Here is a 20,726-nt window from a genome sequence, read left to right as displayed (position 1 = left end):
CTTGCTGCCTTTAAGGTTCTCTGTTTATCTTGGAATTTTGCCATTTTATTTTATTTTACTTTTTGTTTTTTAATATATATTTTATTGATTATGCCACTACAGTTGTCCCATTCCCCCCTTCATTCCCCTTCACCTGGCACACTCCTTCCCCCACCATTCCCTTCCCTTTTAGTGTATGTCCATGTGTCATAAGTTCTTTAAATTCTCTATTTCCCACACTATTCTTGCCCTCCCCCCGTCTATTTGCTACCTACTGTCTATGCTACTTATTCTCTGTACCTTCTTCCCCCTTCTCCTCCTCCCACTCCCCTGTTGCTAACCAACCCTCCATGTGATCTCCATTTGTAGGGTTCTGCTCCTGATCTAGCTGTCCTCTTAGTTTGCTTTTGTTTTAGGTGTGGTTGTTAATAACTGTGAGTTTGCTGTCCTTTCACTGTTCGTATTTTTCACTGTTTATATTTTTATCTTCTTTTTCTTAGATAAGTCCCTTTAATATTTCATATGATAAGGGCTTGGTGATGATAAACTCCTTTAATTTGACCTTATCTGAGAAGCACTTTATCTGCCCTTCTATTCTGAATAAAAGCTTTGCTGGATAGAGCAATCTTGGATGTAGGTCTTTGGATTTCATGACTTGGAATACTTCTTTCCAGCCCCTTCTTGCCTGTAAGGTCTCTTTTGGGAAATCAGCTGACAGTCTGATGGGTACTTCTTTGTAGGTGACTGTCCCCTTATCTCTTGCTGCTTCTAGGATTCTCTCCTTCATTTTAATCTTGGCTAATGTAATGCTGATGTGCCTTGGTGTGTTACTTCTTGGGTCCAACTTCTTTGGGACTCTCTGAGCTTCCTGGATTTCCTGGAAGTCTATTTCCTTTGCCAGATTGGGGAAGCTCTCCTTTATTATTTGTTCAAATAAGTTTTGCACTGGTGGCTGTTCCTCTTCCCCTTCTCATACCCCTATAATTTGGGTGTTGGAACGTTTAAAGATGTCCTGGAGGTTCCTAAGCCTCTCCTCATTTTTTTGAATTTTTGTTTCTTCATTCTTTTCTGTTTGGTCATTTCTTTCTTCCTTCTGGTCCACTGGATTGATATGAGTCCCAGTTTTCTTTCCATCACTCTTGTTTTCCTGTGCATTTCCCTTGATTTTAATTAGTTTAGCCTTCATTTGTTCCTCTAAGTTGTGACTAAAGTCAACCAATTCTTTGAGCATCATGAGCATTAGTGTTTTGAACTGTGCATCTGGTAGGTTGGCTATCTCTTGGTCACTTAGAAATATCGGCTCCGGGGCTTTGAGGTGTTCGTCTTGAGAAGAAGAAGAGCAAAGGATAGAAAACCTGTTTGAAAAAGTAATGATGGAAAACTTCCCTAATCTGATGAGACAAAAATGAGACCATAATGTTTTGGTCTGGTTGCGACTGTTAGGTATGAGGGGCGGAGCCTTATATGTTCACCAGGGCAGGGTGACTCAGTCCCTGGGTTGTGATGCTGGATGTGGGAGCAGGGTCCAAGAGGGCCAGTGGTATTTGTTCTGCTCTCTCTCGGACCTCGGTCCCCTCTGCTGCCTCCTGCAAGCAAACTGGCCCCCCTGGTGCCAGTTTCCGGGTGTGTGGACCTGTGCCCTGTCCAGGACCTTGTGGGTCTCTCCAAAAAACTCTCTGTGAGCCTGGCAGCTTCTCCCGGCACCTCAACCCTGAAAGTTTTTCCAGTTGGTACTTTTAGGCTGTGATTTCCATTGCTGGGGCCCTAGCCTGCATGGTCTGTCTCACTGCTCATTTTTTTGCCTGGTTTATCTGCACCCGAATGTGTTACCACAGTCAGCCAGCCACCTTGTGCCCTCACTGGGTCCGCCCATTGCCACTCTTACACCTGGGATCCGCCAACTGCCGCCTGTGCTCCTCAGTCGGTCCTGAGGCTTTTTTCTGCCCAACCCACTCCTCCAGCCTCTGGCTCTGCCCCTCTTACTGGTCTGGCTGAATGGTTTGTTGTTGTTGGGCTTCCATACATTTCAATTTTCTGTGTTTTGATTGCGTTTTTGTGACTGAAACTTTGTTGTCTTTAAACTTGGTTGTGCGAGGAGGCACAGTGTTTCCACCTATGCCTCCATCTTGGCCTGAAGTCTGAATTTTGCCATTTTAATTATGATGTGCCTTGAAGTAGGCCTTTTTGGTTTCCTCTTGATTAGGACTCTCTGTGTTTTTTTTGATTTATATGACTTTTTGTCTCATCAGATTAGGGAAGTTTTCCATCATTACTTTTTCAAACAGGTTTTCTATCCTTTGCTCTTCTTCTTCTTTTTCTGGTATCTCTATTATATGGATATTATTATGTTTCATGTGTCCTACCTTTCCCTTAACCCCTCTTCATTCTTTCTGGGCCTCTTTTCCTTTTCTTGCTCATTCTGAGTGTTTTTTTTCTACCTTGTCCTCCAGCTTGCTGATCTGATCCTCTGCTTCATCAAGCCTGCTTTTGATTTCTTCCACTGTGTTCTTCAGTTCAGATATTGTAGTCTTCATTTCCTCTTGGCCTTTGTTGACAGTTTCTATTTCTTTTTTCATGTTGATATAGTTTGCAGTGAGTTCATTGTAGTTTCTCTGTAGTTTTTAGTAATTCTCTGTGAACTCATGGAGCTTCCTGATAACCATTGCTTTGAACTCCGTATCAGATAGTTGACTTGTGTCTATTTCATTTAGCATTCTTTCTGATACTTCCTCCTTTCCTTTCATTTGGGGATTGTTTCTTTGTCTTCCCATTGTCTGTGAGACTCTTCTTAGCCTGAGCTTCTTAAATTGATCTGTTCTGTCTCCCTGGGTTTATGGTGTGAACTTCTATGGTAGAAAACCTGTGAGATTCAGTGGTGCCGTCTCCTTGATCTCCTGAGCTCCCTGGTCTTGGGCTGTTGTTTATGTTGACTCTGTGTATGACTTTGGGCTTTGATTGCTGTTGGGTCTTTCTTTGTTGGGTGCTTTCCACCAGTTGGTTAACTGATGGTTACTCTGTCCACCACCTCTTGTATTCTGTTATGTAGGTGTGGGCAGGTTGTGTTGAAGCTGGTTCTTTCATGTGTACAAGGTTTTGAGGATTCTGTCTTGCTCTTATTCAGTCCTTTGTACTGGGTAGTTTCTCTACTGTTAAATTGTATTTCCAGATCAGTCCTGTGTTGAGTTAGTGTGGCTTCCACTCCCTCCTTCACCTTCTTCTGTTTTTATTTGTTGGTCTTTCCTTTGTTGGTGGGTTTCCTCTTCCAGCAGGTATCCTGGTGTTCACAGCTTCCACTGCTTTTTTTTTTGTGATCAGTTGGAGGGGGAAGGCAACATAGTTTAAGACAGCAACAGTATATTCTATGATGTATACAGTACCAGCCCATAGAGAAGAGATAGGAGATTCTTTGGATATGTATAGTGTTAATGGTTATATTTCACCCAACTAGCCACTTTTTAGAAAGGGTGGAAAGAAGGTAAGACTCTTTTTCAGTGGGGGAGGATTGTAAGTTGGATCTAGAAAACAGTGAGCTTGAGGGGGCTCAGATTATGAGGTAAAGTGAGAGTAAAGGATAGAAAATAGGTGTAGTGTGTGAGAGAATAGAGTTAACCACAATAGTAATAAAGTTCAGGAAACCGTAAAGTGGACCATGATCTGGGAGGGGTGCTGTGTAGTATTTACAATTGTATGGAACAGCTATTATGTATAATAATGGAGCAACAATCATATGACAGAATCTGTGTGATCTTGATAACAAGAATAGGAAGTGTAGGACCTAGAATAGTGTGCTAAATGAACAGAAGTGAAGTGAAAGGCAGTAAATTAACAATGCACTATGAAAGAGAGAACAAGGGAAACTAGTCAATGCAATTTAACCAGCCCAGGGAAGAAGACTAAACTGAAAGAAAAGAAATACAAAAATACTAATAAAATAAGAAGATGTAAGAATAGTGAAAAATAATAATAGCAATATGCAATAACTTGCAAGTTCTCTGTAGTAGCAAAGTGAAATTTGTCTGTCTCAGCTGTTGGGATGCCCCCTGTTTGGGTCCAACTCTGGTCTTTTCACAGTTCCAGGATTTTTTTGGTCTCACTTGTGGGAATTAAAGAAAAAAAAGAAGGAAGAAAGAAGAGATAAAATGGAAAGAAAGAAGGATTAAAACAAGAAAGAGGGAGAGGAGAAGGAGTTAAAAGATTAAAAAATTATACTAAAAAAATAAAGAATTACTTTAAAAAAAGTCTCCTGCTGGTTTCAAACTGGCCCTGGCAGTTTTGCTTGTCTTCCTAGCTGTACCAGGCTGAGGGGGGATTGGACGTTTCTCCCTTTCTGATCAGCATTCAGTCGGCCTCGCATCCAGCAGGTTCCAGTGTGCACTCTCCCTGGGGCTGCAGGCATGTGCGCTTCTTAGCCAGGCAGCCTCCAGTCCCTCAGGTTCAGGTGCACACTCTTCTCAGGGCTAAGGGATTGTTCACAGGGCCTTCCGTACCACCTCAGGCTGGGTGGAGAGGAGGTCAGAGTAGATACTGCAGGAGAATTCCCTGTTCACTTGCCAAGTGCCTCTTTTTTCACTTTTTCTTTTTGAGAAATTCCTCCTGTTCAAGCCTGCCTCTCCATACAGAGGCCTGGCCTCTCACACAGCCCAATTCTCCAAACAGACTGGGGACTATCCGGGTCAGGGCTCATCACAGCCAGACTCTCAACTCTCCCCAGCCAGTGTCCACAGACTCCATGGATGCTCGCAGCCCCTGTGTGTTTGCCACGTAGTCCTTATTCCCCTCTCTGTGACTTCAAGCAACCAGATCTGTCCCAGTGCTCCTCTAACATTGTTTGGCCAGGGAGGGAGCACTTGACCCAGCTCTCTCCCAAGAACTCTGTGGCAGACCCTGCAGGTGCTGGGCCTGGAGCTGCAGCCACCCTGGTCCCTGCACTGGTCTTGGGGACCTTATTGTCCTGAAGCACTTTCCTTACTGTCTGTTTTTTCAATGTCTGCTATAATTTCTGGTCTCTTATTTTCATATATGCTGGGGTACTGTTGGCTGTTTGCTCTGTTCCTCTGTAGATCAGCCAGGTGTTTCACCCGTGAGCAGGGGAAGTGGACTCTGCTTCCACCTACCTCCCTGCTTCCATATCTTTTAATTATATCATCAGTCACCTAGTTACAACCTCAAAGTCATAATCTTCCTTTCCTGCCTTTGTATTTTTGTTTTATTCATCTTCTTTCCAACTGTACTGTCAACCCACCAATCTCACAAATACTGGGTAACCGGGAGAGGGTCAGTGAAGCTGCTACAATGTTTTCTAGTTAATGTTTTATCACTGCTTCCTTTACTTTGTTCAGATTACCTCAGAAAATTACTTGCTTTATATAAATAAAGGGATGAACTAAGAAATCAATCACTTACCCAAGCACCAACTTCAGTGAATTATAATGTTTGTTAGTATTTGATATAATCTTGACTTCTAGCAACACTAAGTGAGATTATCATAGAGTAAATGACAATGCATATTTAGCACATTACTTAAAATTTAAAAAATCAACAGTTACACAAGAGAAAGGAAACAAGAACCAATTATATATATAATGTATTTACCAGGTACTAGACATTGTGCTAGGCTCTACTTACATTATTTTGCTTAATTCTCGTAAGAACTCTATAAGGTATAAACTATTGAATTTGTGTATTTGCTACATCACCTTAAAGATTAGTCAAATTAAGCTGAGTTGTACCCCAGGTGTATTCTCCGACCAGAATTCAAGGCAGACAGATCTCTCAATGAAAGGATAACTATTAAGTGTAACTATTTACAAATCTAATGGGTAGTCTTTTTTATTTTTGACTAATTAAATGCTGCTCATAGTTTTTTTCTAATTAATATAAAGTCTCTTTGCCTGAGTAATGATTCTATAATGTCTTGCCATTGTATGGTAATTTGAAATTAAGAGAAAAAGTCTTCATACATGTTGTATATATACTATCACAACAATAATATATTGACTGATTATGGCCTGTGAACAGAACTTGTAGTACAAGATGGTCTTAAATGGTAGTGAATATACTCCCTTGCACTTAGGGAATTTTTGTCTGTTAGAGTGTATCAGCAAAGGTGCTTTTGGCTACAGGTAACAGAAAACCTGACACATGCTGGCTTAATTAATAAGGTGTGTTGTTATCTCCTATAACAGGAAGCTCAGAAAGTGTGAAGTCCAGAGTAGGTCAGTAAAGCAGCTCAAAGATGGAGGCAGACCCTCAAATTATTCCATTTCTTAGCTCTGCCATCCTCTGCTGGTGGAAAGATGGCCACAGGAGTTCTCTGTATTACTGGCAATATAGCCACATCTAAAATCACCAAGCCCCTATTATATGAAATGTTAAAGGGATTTATCTAAGAAAAAGAAGATAAAAAAGATGAACAGTGAAAGGATCGCAAACTCACGGTTATTAAGAACCACACCTAAAACAAAAGCAAACTAAGAGGACAGCCAAATCAGGAGCAGAACCACAGAAATGAAGATCACATGGAGGGTTAGCAACAGGGGAATGGGAGAAGGAGAAGGGTGGAGAAGGTACAGAAAATAAGTAGCATAGACGGTAGGTAGAAAATAGACAGGGGGGAGGGCAAGAATAGTATGGGAAATATAGAATCTAAAGAACTTGAGAAACATGGACATAAACGAAAGGGGGGGAGTGGTGGGGGAGGGGCGTGCAGGGTGGAGGGGAATGAAGGGGGAATAGAACAACTGTAATGGCATAATTAATAAAATATATTTTTAAAAAATTTAAAAAAATAAAAAAAAGAGATCTGATCTTATGTCTCCTTTCAGAGGCAAAGACATTTGTATCAGGAATTTTTCTAGAAGTTCCTTCTCTAGTTAGGAGCTTCTTCCTAACTCAAGCCTGCATGAGTTTGGTCATATGCCCATATCTAAACTAGTCACTGGCAAGAGAAATGAGGTCACTATGAATTTGAATGCTTGGGGTCGAAATGATTGTTGAGTAATCAACTACAAGGACTACATTGAGAGATTAAGTGCTATGGATGTAGTTAAAATTTTTCTAGTAGACCCATTGAAAAAACAGGTCAGTATAATCCTAGTAATGGGTTTTATTTAACCCAGTATATCTGAAGTATTATTTCAACATGTAATCAACTTTTTTAATTATTGAGGTAATTTTTCATACTTCTCATTGTGGACTAGCCATGTTTCAAGTGCTCAGTAGCCACATGTGCTTCAGATGTCACAGGTCGATAGGATGAAATCTAAGGGCATTTCAGTTTGGCCCTGCTTGTGTCTCCCATCTCACCCTTTGCCATCCACCCTGTATCTAACTTACAATAACAACACTTCATGTTCTGGTGATGGTCAGTTACCACATCCCATGCTTTCTTCTCTTTGTGTCCTTGTTTGCTGTGTTCCTTCTGTCTGGGCCATTCTCTCCTTGCTCATAAGAGGAACTTTAATGGTTGGATCCATCATATCCAACCAAGCTATCACTCTAGTCAATAAGCCTTATTGGATTATCCCACTGCGCGTTAACCTTTGTGAGGTGCCAGGCAGAGTCTGTATCTTAGTATTCTCTGTGTCTTTGCTCTGGCGCTTGGGAGGCACTGAATGCATGTTTAGGGGAAAAAAATTTTTGGCCTCACTGGAAGACATTTTCTTTATTGTCTTTAGAGATAGAAGAAGGTAGGGAGTGAAACATCATTGTGAGAAAGAAACATTGACTGGTTGCCAACCAGGGGCTGAATCTGCAACCTGGGCATGTGCCTTGACTGGGAATCAAAGCCACCACCATTTGTTTTTCAGGATGATGCTCCAGCATTCCAACCAACTGAGCCATGTCAGCCAGGGCAGGAGGCACTCCATACATGTTTATAGGCTAGAATGGAACTGCATCTCTAAGAAGGTTGGTTAGAAGGACTTGTATGTAGTAGAATCATTTGATAGAAAGAGAGAGAGAGATTGAATATTTGCTTTCTCTGATGGTGGCCTTGTAGGGACATTTTTGTGCAAGTACCAGGGTGCTAATGGTACTTCCAAATGTTACCTCAGAGTATTTATATACTCTGAATACATGTAACCATCATTAGGAACCTATCAGATTCCTCTTCATTAATTCTTTTACTGATATATTTGTGACTTTTAACTTTCTAACCTATCAGGCATGTGACTATGTCCTTCTCTGTGTCCTCTAAATTGCTTTCTTTAGTTCTGGGGGTCTGCTTCCTGATTCCAGAATCCCACAGTGTAGTATGAAAGTCAGTATACTATCTTATAAGGCCATTGTAATCAAAACAGCATGGTACTAGCATAAAAATGTACACATAGATCATTGGAACAGAATAGAGAGCCCAGAAATAAGCCCCCAAATATTAGAGTCAGCTAATGTTTGACAAAAGGTACAACTACACACAATGGGCTAAAGATAGTGTATTCATTAAATGGTGTTGGGAAAATTGGACAGATATGTGCAGAAAAATGAAATTAGTCCTCCTTGTTACACCACGCACAATAAATTGAAAATGGGTCAAAAACTTAAATGTTAGATCTGAAACCATAAAAATAATAGAAGAAAACATAGGCAGCAAAATCTTGGACATCACTTACAGCAATATTTTAACAGATATGTCTTCACAGACAAGGGAAACAAAAGAAAAAATAAGCAAATGGGACTACATCAAACTAAAAAGGATTGTACTGCAAAGGAAAACATCAACAAAATAAAAAGACAACCCACAGAATGGGAGAACATATTCACTGATACATCTGATACAAGGGATTAATATCCAAAATGTATAAAGAACTTACAAAACTCAACACCAAAAATAAGCAAACAACAATAACAACAAAAATGATTAAAAAATGGGCAAAGGAACTGAATAGACACTTCTCCAAAGAAAACATAGAGAGAACTGATGACCAATAGACATATAAAAAGATGCTCACCATCACTAATCATCAGAGAAATGCAATTTAAAACCATGATGAGATAACCATCTCACACCTGCCAGAATGGCTATCATCAATAAGCAACAAGTCCTGGTGAGGATGTGAAGAGAGGAGAACTCCCCTTTTGCACTGTTGGCGGGATGCAGATTGATGCAGCCACTGTGGAAAGCAGTATGCAGATATGTCAAAAATTGAAAATGGATCTGCCTTTTGATCCAGCAATCCCACTTCTGAGAATATATCCACAGGAACCCAAAACACTAATTTGAAAGAGCATAAGCACCCTTATATTCATTGCAGTGTTATTTACAATCCCCCAGATATGGAAGCAGCCCAAGTCCACAAGTAGATGAGTGGATAAAACAACTATGGGGCATTTACATGATGGAATATTACTTGGCCATAAAAAGAAGAAAATTTTACTGTATGCAACAGTATGGATTGACCTGTAGTACATTATGATCAGTGAAATAAGCCAGTAAGAGAAAGACAAATACCATATTATTTCACTTATATGTGGAACCTAATGAACAAACTGTGAACTAACAAGGAGAATTGGGATAGAATCATAGGTGGAGAGCAGGATTCCAGGTGCTGTAGGGGAGGATAGGAGGTGGAGGGATTAAGCAAAAAGATGAAAGGACTCATGGACATGGACAACAGTGTGGTGATTGCAGCGTGGAGGTGTAAGGGGACTAAATGGTAATGGAAAAAAATACAACTAAAAATAGATGGGAAAAAGTATTTACTCAATGTCATTTGGAACTGCATCCCTCAGAATCTGAAGAGGCAGTAACTTCATAGGTTTGAGCAACAATTACCCAAGACAAATAAGGCTTTTTATTAATATAAAGGATACACTTAAGAGATGTTGCATAATAACACTGCATGTCATCCTCCTAGAGTTACCTGTGATAGGGTTCAGAAGTCTTTGTCTCACGCAGGTTCAGTGTAAGTTTTGAACTCTAGTGGTTCAGTTGCTGCACACATCGCCCCACGGGGCTGAGGGCCACAGGTGTTTGAAAGAGAGGTTCTGATCACTGCCATTGGCCCTTCTAGGAGGTTCTGGAGCTACCAAAATTCAAAACGGAACTTGATTTTCATTTCCTTTTTATCAAATTGAGTGCTAAGAGAGAGATTAAAAAGGCACATTAATTATTTCTTTTGGTTTTTAACTTCAATATATAAAAATCCCTCTTTTACCCAAGTGCATCTTATAGTTAAGAAATTCAGTCACATTTTTGTTTACATTTTATATTTCAGTAATTAGGCCATAGTTCACACAGTGTTTTTATTTTTTAGTTGTTTTGTTTTAATTGAGGTATAATTGACATAGAACATTGTGTTAGTTTCACATGTACAACATAATGACTTGATATATAAATGGTGAAATGATTTGATACAGAAATGGTGAAATGATTACCCCAATAAGTTTAGTTAATGTCCATCACCACACATAATTACAGATTCAATCATATCTTCCATATGTGTGTGTATGTGTGTGTGTATATTTCAGCAGAAAAAGTCACCAGTGAACAAATTCTCACTATTGGGTAATTTTTACTCATTGATGGATTAGAACAAGAGTCAGCAAAGTATAGCTAGTAGGCCAAACCCAGCCTACCATCTGAATTAGAAATACTTTTTAGATTTTGAAATGATTGGAAGAAATCAAAGGGTCATATGTCATGTTGTGAAAATTCTATGAAATTCAACTTTCAGTGCCATGAATGTAGTTCCAATGGGACACACCCGCCCCTCGTCCTTCCCCGACTGCCTACAGCCCTTCCACTCAGCAGCAGCAGAGACAAGCAGTTCTGACAGAGCCCTTAGAGCCTGCACAGCCTAAAATAGATAGCTACTATCTGCCACTTTCCAGAAAAAGTTTCCTGGTGTAATCCACACAGTCTAGAAGGAAGAAACATTAGGCATTCACCTTTCAAATTTTGTATCATGTGTTATTTTGAATGTGGTCATTCAGAGTTCATTATCTTTTGGAAAGGAGCCAGTTTTCTAGAAATATGGCCTATATAACAACACAGTTAGTCTTGATTGTAAATTTTTTATTTATTTGCTCTACCATAGAAACCAATTTTATTCTCCAGGGAAATAATAAGTCTGTCTTCATCAGTGTTCATCAAAGCATTAAAAGAAAGCTTGCCCGTAGCAAAGGTCACTTTTGGAGGGGTGAGGGGATACTGATAATGTTTTATTTATTGTTCTAGATGGTGAACATGGATGTGTTCATTTTCTTTTGATTGCACTGAGATGAACATTTATCACTTTTTTGTATACTTTCTGAATGTGTTATTCTTCATGAAAAAAAAAGTCTCATTTAAGCAGCTTGTTTTGAAAATGCCCTTGAAAACAATTCATTCAAGCAAAGGTCATTTTTGTCTCCTTTCCAAACTCCCATTTAGCAACATTTCATAGCTGAGCTTTTTCTTTTTTTTTTAAGCAATAAGGAATATTCTGTTGTTTCTACTTCTTTCATTTCAGATATACAAGCAGTTTCTAGAACCAACAGGGGAAGGTAGTGGGAAGATTGAATATTGTGTATTTTATAACCAACTTATAATTTAATTTATGCTTAGGACAGCATAACTGCATTTCTAAGAGGTCACATATATCCAGTGATACTGTGCACACAAGTGACTTATTAACTTGGCCTATAAAATAATTTTGGACTGTAGTCAAAAACCACGAACTTAACTTATGGCTTTCTTTCTCCCACTTTTTTCCTGAAGTGATGAATAATAGCTATTTTAATCAACAGAAAGTGTGAAATTTTGGGTTTTAAAAACCTGAGTTTTCCCAGCTACATGGTGCGGTGATCCGATCTGTGTCTCAGCTTACTAACTCAGGGTTTCACAACAGGTTATCTGTGAAAATAAGTTCACATTTGTGATTTGACAGGAAACAACTTGAAGTACAAAGAGCATTCAAACGTGTTTTCTAAATTTTTCTCCCTAATAAATTTTGTTCAATTTTGGACCTGTACACATATCTCATATTTGTTATTTTTTATTTTAAATTCAGTATTCTAATTTCAAATTATTTTAGGGCCTTAATATTTCTGCTGTTCTATGGGTGTATATATTGATTTTGATTTGAAGATTGTTGGGGAAATATTCTAAAAACCGTTCTGTTACCAGTTCATACAAATGAATTAACCCAGATACAGTATGAAACCAGGAAATACCGTATGTATATATTGGCTTAATGGATGTGAAAGTTATAGTGGAAAGCTGTTGCCCATATAGACTTTTTTAGAGTGATGACGATCAATGGAATATAGCTCCCTAGGCCACAGAGTTGAGAGCGTTATTGCCCACCAGAGGTCACTTTTACAATCTAAACAGTATTACCTTCCTTGTAAACTCAAATTATGGTGTTGTGTATGATTTATTACACTACATAAAACCCAAAAAACAGTAACCTTCTCTCAGCAGTCCACTTTCAATTAAGTCATGCCTCTCCCCATTTCCAAAATTCCTTTTTAGACAAACCAGTTACCAGTGATTTTTGGAATTTTTGATTTTATTGTTTCATTACATAGATACTGTTTTCAAGTTGGCAGCTAATTTCTCTTCAGATCATTGGGTTCTCTTTTGCATCCTCTGATGGAAGGACTTTGAAGACTTTTTTAAGCCCCCACATATTTGACATGTGGGGGCTTAAAAATAATTAAGTGCTAATAATAAGGGGAAATAATAAAGGCTAATACAGTGTTTTAAAATGTCTCTGTTACCCTCTGTAGGCAGCACAGTGATGAGCAACCAGCAAACACAGTACCTTTTGGTAAGACATGTCACCACTCTACCAATGCCCACACTTAAATGTCTGAAACACCAATATGTTCATGGTTGTCCTATCTGGTTCATCTAACCTCATATATAAAGAGAGGTCATCGAGACTTCCACCAAGATGGAGGCGTAGGTGGAAACACTCTGCCTTCTCTCATAACCAGGTTTAAAAACGATAAAGTTTTAGCAACAAAAATGCAGCCAAACCATAGAAAATTGGACTATATGGAAGTCTGACAGCAACGAACCATTCAGCCAAACCGGTAAGAGGGGCAGAGCCAGCAGCAGAGCGGGTCGGGCAGGAAAGATCCACAGGACCAACCCGGGCACTCGACCCAGGTGCGCCAGCAGCCATGGGTGGATCCCAGGTGTGGAGTAGCAGGCAGACCCACTGAGGGCTGACCGCAGTCACACATTCTCGTGCAGATAACCGGTGAAGGAGCGAGCAGTGAGACTGACCGCACAGGCCCCAGTGGTGGAAAGCAGCAGAGGGGACCACTTGTCCCTCTCTGACCCTGCCCCCACAAACAGCATCACAAACCAGCAAGCTGGGTGGCCCCGCCCTGGTGAACACCTAAGGCTCTGCTCCTCATACCTAAGAGGCGTGAACAGAGCAAAACATTATGGCTCCAGAAGAACAGCTCAAAGCCCCAGAGCCAGTAACTCTAAGCAACCAAGAATTAGCCAAACTTTCAGATGCACAGTTAAAAACACTGGTGATCAGGATGCTTACAGAACTGGTTGATTTTAGTCACAAGTTAGAGGAACATATGAAGGCTAAACTAATTGAAATGAAGGGAAACACACAAGAAAACAATAGTTATGGAAAGGAAACTGGGACTCAAATCAAGGGAGTGGACCAGAAGGAAGAAAAAATTGACCAAACAGAAAAGGATGAAGAAACAAGAATTCAAAAAAAATGAGAGGCTTAGGAACCTTCAGGACATCTTTAAACATTCCAACATCCAAATTATAGGGATACCAGAAGGGGAAGAGGAACAGCCACCAGTGGAAAACTTATTTGAACAAATAATAAAGGAGAACTTCCCCAATCTGGCAAAGGAAATAGACTTCCAGGAAATCCAGGAAGCTCAGAGAGTCCCAAAGAAGTTGGACCCAAGAAGGAACACACCAAGGCACATCAGCATTACATTAGCCAAGATTAAAATGAAGAAGAGAATCCTAGAAGCAGCAAGAGCTAAGGGGACAGTCACCTACAAAGGAGTTGCCATCAGACTGTCAGCTGATTTCTCAAAAAAGACCTTACAGGCAAGAAGGGGCTGCAAAGAAGTATTCCAAGTCATGAAATTCAAAGACCTACAACCAAGATTGATCTATCCAGCAAAGCTTTCATTTAGAATGGAAGGACAGATAAAGTGCTTCTCAGACAAGATCAAATTCAAGGAGTTCATCATCACCAAGCCCTTATTATATGAAATGTTAAAGGGGCTTATCTAAGAAAAAGAAGATAAAAAATATAAACAGTGAAAGGACAACAAACTCACAGTTATTAACAACCACACCTAAAAGAAAAGCAAACTAAGAGGATAACTAGATCAGGAACAGAACCATAGAAATGAAGATCACATGGAGGGTTAACAACAGAGGAGTGGGAAGAGGAGAAGGGGGGAGAAGGTGCAGAAAATAAGTAGCATAGATGGTAGGTAGAAAATAGATAGGGGGAGGGCAAGAATAGTAGGGGAAATATAGAGTCTAAAGAACTTGAGACACGTGGTCATAAACTAGAGGGGGGGGAATGGTGGGGGAGGCGGTGTGCAGGGTGGAGGGGAATGAAGGGGGGGAATAGAACAACTGTAATGGCATAATTAATAAAATATATTTTAAAAAAAGAGAGAGGTCACCCCTTCATATAGGTTCTTGCCATAGTAGGAAGGGTAGTAAGAAAATATTCAACTCAGCTGATTTGAACTCAGAGATAAAGTTACTGGTTTGTCAGAGTCTCCTTGTGGCTGATACATTTCCACTTACTAGACAACTGTTTGCTGGGATCCTTACCTAGCATTCCCTTACCATCTGCTTAGCTGACTCTACTGCCTTACCTTGAACTCTGACTCATGGGTACTTACCTAGAGTGTGCACTGTTGATTTGTCTTGCTTGCTAGTTCTTTTGCTCTCTCTGATCTTGTACTGCCTAACTGACCCTTGACACTGACATCTGACTTGTTTTCTGTTCTTGTCTGCACTTTGCATTTCAGAGACTCATTGCTCTCCAAATCCAAAACTATTCATGATTGATAGAAGTCCATTTTATAGGTTCTATATTCTAGAGTCATTATAAAGTCCAGATAATATCAGTTTACTTGTTGGTAGAACTGATATTCAGTCCATGCCCCTGATATGGTTGTGACGATTGCTAAAATATTTTCATACCACTTGGCAAGTAGCTGATTGTCCATGCTTCACTTCCTGTGATCATGGCCTTATGTCCAGGACCTCTGGGACCTCCCCCACCTAGGAACTCATGGATCATTTCTTGGGCTGACAGGAGATTTCAGGACTATTTTGTTGCCTGACTTTAGGGGGATGGTATTCATGCCACACTAATTATTAAATGCTTTTCGTGTTGCCTCTCCTCTCAGAGGTGCGTGTAAGAATTAAGTTCTTCAAGGGCACGGAGCTAAAGACATCTCCAAGTGATAATTTTTATTAAAAGGGCAGGGAGCTAAAGACATCTCCAAGTGATTTTTGAAAATTTCCCTAGGAAATCAAGAAGCATTTTAGTTTATTTATTTAGCATTCTTGTGCTGAGCACCAGCTCTATGCCTACCACTCTACTAGATGCTAAGAAGTGTTTTCTATTTTGTAAATAAGGAAAGCCTAACATTAAATGTAATTAAAAGTTGGAGACAGGATATGTGGGAACTCTCTGTACTTTCTGCTCAATTTTACTATGAATTTAAAACTGCCCTAAAAACTGAAGTCTATTTAAAAGGGAAAAAAGTTGGAAAAACAACAAAACATATAGAAACAATTGAGGGCTAATTGCAAAGCAACGTGATGTAGTGTCAGAAATATTTAATATATATAATATATATGAATATCAAAAGGTTGTGGTGCATAGAAATGATCAAGAGTGGAAGAATTTACCTGATTAATCTTCTTTTAGGAGTTGATGGACTATAAATTGAAAGACAAATTATAAGGGCTTTCCATATGGGGAAACAACATGAGAAGAAAATGGAAATATGGAAGTTGGCAAATCTGTGGGAGAAGAAAAACTCAACTTGGTGGGAGCTCCAGGAATGAATGATGTTGCATAAAATCAAGGCAGTTGAGTACATTCTTGACAGTTGGGTGGTGGAGCGGCATGGATTTTATGTTCTTTGCAGCCAAGAACTGTTCTTCAGTCAAGAGCAAGGGGTATGATCATGCTGGGCTTAAGTGTTGGACTTAGCAGACTAAGACTTCAAAGCAGGTATAATAAATGTGTATGTTTAAGGAAGTAAAGGAGACAGTGTTTAAAGAATTAAAGGAAATATATCAACCATGGCTTAACAAATAGAGAATCTCAGTAAAAAGATAAAAATATTTAAAGGCCAATTAGAAATTCTAAAGGCCAATTAGAGTTGAAAAGTAATTACTGAAATTAAAAATTCGTTAGAGGAATTAATTCAATAACAGCTGAGATAGCAGAATAAAGAACCCATGGACTTTAAGATAGATCAAAAAATTATTCCTTCTGTATAACAGAGAAAAAAGAATGAAAAAGGAATGAAAAAAATGGGGACAGCTCATAAATGCAGAGCAGGATGACAGCTATTGGTGGAGGGGTGGTAAGGGGGCAGAGAGATTCTACAAGAAGAATTGACAACAGTGCGGTGATTGCTGAGGGGAGAGGAGTAAAAAGGGACTAAATGGTAATGGAAAAATACAATAAAGGTTAAATTAAAACATATTAAAAAGAATGAACAGAGCCTCTGAAACTGAGAGGCAACAGCAGGCCAACAAAAAAGAATTAAACACCACTGTAAAGGTTTGACATTTGAAAGTCAACTGCTATTTACAGCATGTTAATAAATGAGAAAAATCACATGATAATAGACACAGAAAAAGCATTGGACTCACTCAAACACCCATTTCCAATTAAAATCTATGAACAATGTAAGAATAGAAGGGAACTTCTTTAATACGATAAAAGGCATCTACAAAAGAACCTAGAGCTAATGTCATCTTAATGGTGAAAGACTGAATGCTTTTCCCCCAACTTTGGGAACAAAGCAAGGGTGTCTGATCTCATCACTTCTTATCATTATACTAGAGAGTGTAGCTGGTGCAATAAGTTGTGTGTTTGGGGGAGGCAGAGAGGGGGCAGAGGACACATGCAGCTTGGAAAGAAAACAAAAACTACCTGTTTTGCAAATGACATGATCCTGTATGTAGAAAATCCTAGGAAAAAACACATAAAAACCTGTTAGAATTTAAAAACAAGTTCAAGAAAGTTACAGGATACAAATCAATATACAAAAGTCAATTGTATTTCTACATACTAGAAACAATCCAAAACTAAAATTGCATTAAAAATAACATGCTTAGGAGTCAACATAACCAAAGAGATATTAAGACTTGTATACTGCAAACTATAAAACATTGTTAAGAGAAAGTAAAGAAGATCTAAATATATAAAAGATATTCAATGTTCGTGGATTAGAATACTCATTATTGTTAAATTGGTAGTTTCCCCATATTGACCTATAATTTCAACACAATCTCCATCAGTTTCAAATTTTACTATAAAGCTGTATTATTCAAGTTAGTAGCATAAGGATAACATGTAGACCAATGGAACAGAATCAAATGGAACAGTCAGAAATGAACCTTTCTATTTATGTCCATTAGTTTTCAACCAAAATATCGAGAAAATTAAATGGTGAAAGTATAGTCTTTTCAACAAATGGTACTGGAAAATTAAATATCTATATAAAAAATGAATTCAAACCTTTGCCTCAATCATATGCAAAAATTAAAATATGAAACCTAAAGCTGCTGAAAGAATTATAAGATAAAATTATAGGAGAAATTTTCATGACCTTGGTTTAGGCAATGAGTTCTTAGATTTACCATCAAAAGCACAATGCATAAAAGAAGAAATTGGCAAATTGGACTTTATCAAAATTTAAAACTTTATATTTTAAAAGGTACCATTAAGAAAATGAAAAGGCAAGCTTCCAACCAGAAGAAAATATTAACATGTCATTTATCTGAAATTTGACTTGTATCTAGGATATGCAAAGAGCTCTTATAATGTGATACTAAGAAGGCAACTTAATTAAGATAGATGAAGTGATTAGACAGTTCATCAAAGAAAATATACAATTGGCTAATAATTACCTGAGAAGATTCTCAATGTCATTAACCATCAAGGAAATATAAAGTAAAACCACTTCATACCCATGAAGATGATTATACTAAGAAAGGCAGATGTTAACAAATGTTGGCAAGGAGAATGGAGAAATTGAAATCTTCATGGATAGCTGGTGGGAGTGTAAAATTATATGGCCACTTTGGAAAACAACTTGGCAATTTCTTAAAAGGTTAAACAAATTTACCATATTATGAAGCGATGTTACTCCTACATCTATCTAAGGAAATTAACATGTTTACACAAAGACGTGGATATGAATATTCATAGCAACGTTATTTATAATAGCTAATCTGAATGCACACCAACTGGTGGATGGATAAACAAAATGCGATAACCATAAAATGGAGCGCTATTTAACAATAAAGATCAATGGACTGATGATACATGCTACAACAAAAATCCTCAAAAACATGCTATATGAAAACAGAAAATAGAAGAGACCACACAGCATATATGATTCCGTTTATATGAGATTCCCGGAAAAGGCAAATAATCCTCAGAGCACACCAGTGGCAGCCGCGGGCAGCAAGCAGGGACTTACTGCAAGTGGGCACAGGGAAGTTTTTGCAGAGAGACAAATGTCCTAAGAGTAGATTGTGGTGATGTTTGAAAATATTCACAGTAGATAAATCTTATGGTATATAAATTTCACCCCAATAAGGGTATTAAAAATAACTTTGTGGGTTTCAAAACCTTAGAGGTGAAGAGGAATATTGGGCCATTCATGATCTTGGAAATTTTGGTTGACAGTAATTTATATGAGTCAGGAACCTCAGGAAACTGTCCAGCAGATCCTGTGGGGTTGAGAAGGGTGGGGGTTACTATTTGGACAGAGGTGGAGTAGAAAACTATATCTAATCACCATGTGTTTCTGGGCCTCAGATTTCCACATCTCTGCTGGTCTTCAGCCCTCTTAATCCTTGCATGCCCCTCAAGCCTAAGTACTTTTTCTAGCCTCTCTTGCCTCTTACTTCCAATTTTCTTAGCTTTAGCTTTGTGAACCGCCTCAAATTTCCTATGTTCCTGACCTCAACTCCTGTTAATTATTACTGCTCCACCCCAGCTCCTGGTCATCATGTTTCCTCCTGCCCAGCCCAGTAAACTGATCCTGACTTCTGATTGTTCCCTTGGCTTAACTTGTTTCATTACTTTTTGTATATTTTAAAAACTATCTCTGCCATTTTTAACCGTGAATTGCACTCCAGTTCAGCCGCCACACTGGCTTGCTGAAGGGAAGGAGACCATGCTCTGGGACTCTGGGAGGATGATGACTGAGGTGTCAACATAGTAATTGTCAGTCCTGTGGATGAGATTCGGTAGATGACTGAAGATTTGAGAGTAGAGGCCCTCTGAGAAATTGAGGATAAAGATACAGATTAGTATCATTTGTCCCCCACATTAGTATAAAAAACAGGAATGAGCCAAAACATAGACCTTGGGAAAGGTAAGAGGAAAGCGGATGGTTGCAAACCAGGAGAAAGTCATGTTTTTTTTCTCCCCAGAGTTAAATTATAAATTTATTCAAGAAGGTTTTATTTTATCTTGAATTCTCTAGGTTCATCATTGTAATGAAAACTAACTGCTTTGAAAGAAAACCAATAGAGATGGAGTAGACTGGTTTGGAGACATTACCTAAGGTTACCAGAAGAGCTATCTGAAATCCTCAACATGAAAGAATCGTGTGTTTGATCATATCCTGGGAAGAAGCTGAGAGTGTTCTTAGGTCAGAGGAAGGAGACAATTCTTACACAAAACACAACCTAACTGTGCAACTGCCTCCCCCACTAGGTGGCAGGAGCAAGCTGCAGGAGACAGGTCACCTTCCACCCAGCTCAGTCACTTGCAAGTGATGTGTCCTTAAACTGTCATTTTGGACAATTCAAACACTATACATATGAAATATGTAGTTTATGTAATACCTAAAGTTTCCTGTAAAATAGGAGAAGGAGGTGTAAAGATACATACCTTGTGTTGATTTTTTTGATAGCAAACACTTATGAATGTTTTGGGTACAACATAAAACACTAAAATATTTATATAAAATAAAGAAAAAAAATCTTGTGGTCATTCACTGTTTCGTCCAAGAGTTCTTGGGAAATGCTAACTATTGAAGAATGCTGAGCTAGATTATCACCTCCGTTTTATTAATAAGTAAGCCACTCTCTCTGACAGTAGCTGGTAGGAAGCTGCTCTTTTTAAGTCCTCTTAAACTATTATCTGTTGCTGTAGGTTGCTTTCCTTTCTGGGCTTGCATAAATGTAAAAAGTTTCTGGAGGTCTCGTCAATTACATGGAATGTACAGTTTGCTTCAGAATAGCCTGAGATAAACTAGCGTGTTTGATGTGTGCTGTTCAGAGATTTTGTTTAATAGGGTCACCAAATAATGGTCTGCTTTTATTTTTAGTATTAACATTAGTAGTGATTTACCTTCTCCTAGTGTTTTTTCCTTCTTTTTATATGTGTTTTACTTTGTCCTTTGGTCTGAGATATCTCTGAGAAAGGCAGCAGACTACTGCTTTTATTCTAATAGAAGCAGACTCCCTTCCTAAAGTTTGTAAACTGGGCCCAGCAGATCAGAGAGCAGTGGGCCTTCCCTGGAGCTTAGTC

The 20,726-nt window shown here is 38.8% G+C and overlaps 1 protein-coding gene across 9 annotated transcripts in view; it reads left to right on the top strand.

Moving 5' to 3' along the window:
* STAU2 (staufen double-stranded RNA binding protein 2) overlaps nt 1-20,726 on the top strand; it is a 365,226-nt gene that overhangs the window by 242,348 nt on the left and 102,152 nt on the right. Inside the window, exon 13 of one of the 9 annotated variants that reach the window (XM_053661200.1) lies at nt 19,675-20,161. The exons of the other annotated variants lie outside the window; for them this stretch is intronic. Coding sequence (XP_053517175.1) covers nt 19,675-19,698 — 24 coding nt within the window. The 3' untranslated portion in view covers nt 19,699-20,161. Of the gene's footprint in view, nt 1-19,674; nt 20,162-20,726 lie in introns of those variants that run through there. 9 annotated transcript variants of the gene reach the window in all.

This window comes from Artibeus jamaicensis, unplaced genomic scaffold (assembly GCF_021234435.1).
Source record: "Artibeus jamaicensis isolate MK-2021 breed Jamaican fruit bat unplaced genomic scaffold, CSHL_Jam_final scaffold_916, whole genome shotgun sequence".
NCBI lineage: Eukaryota > Metazoa > Chordata > Mammalia > Chiroptera > Phyllostomidae > Artibeus > Artibeus jamaicensis.
Note: the sequence above shows the minus strand (reverse complement) of the source record. Positions and strands in the feature narration are given on the sequence as shown.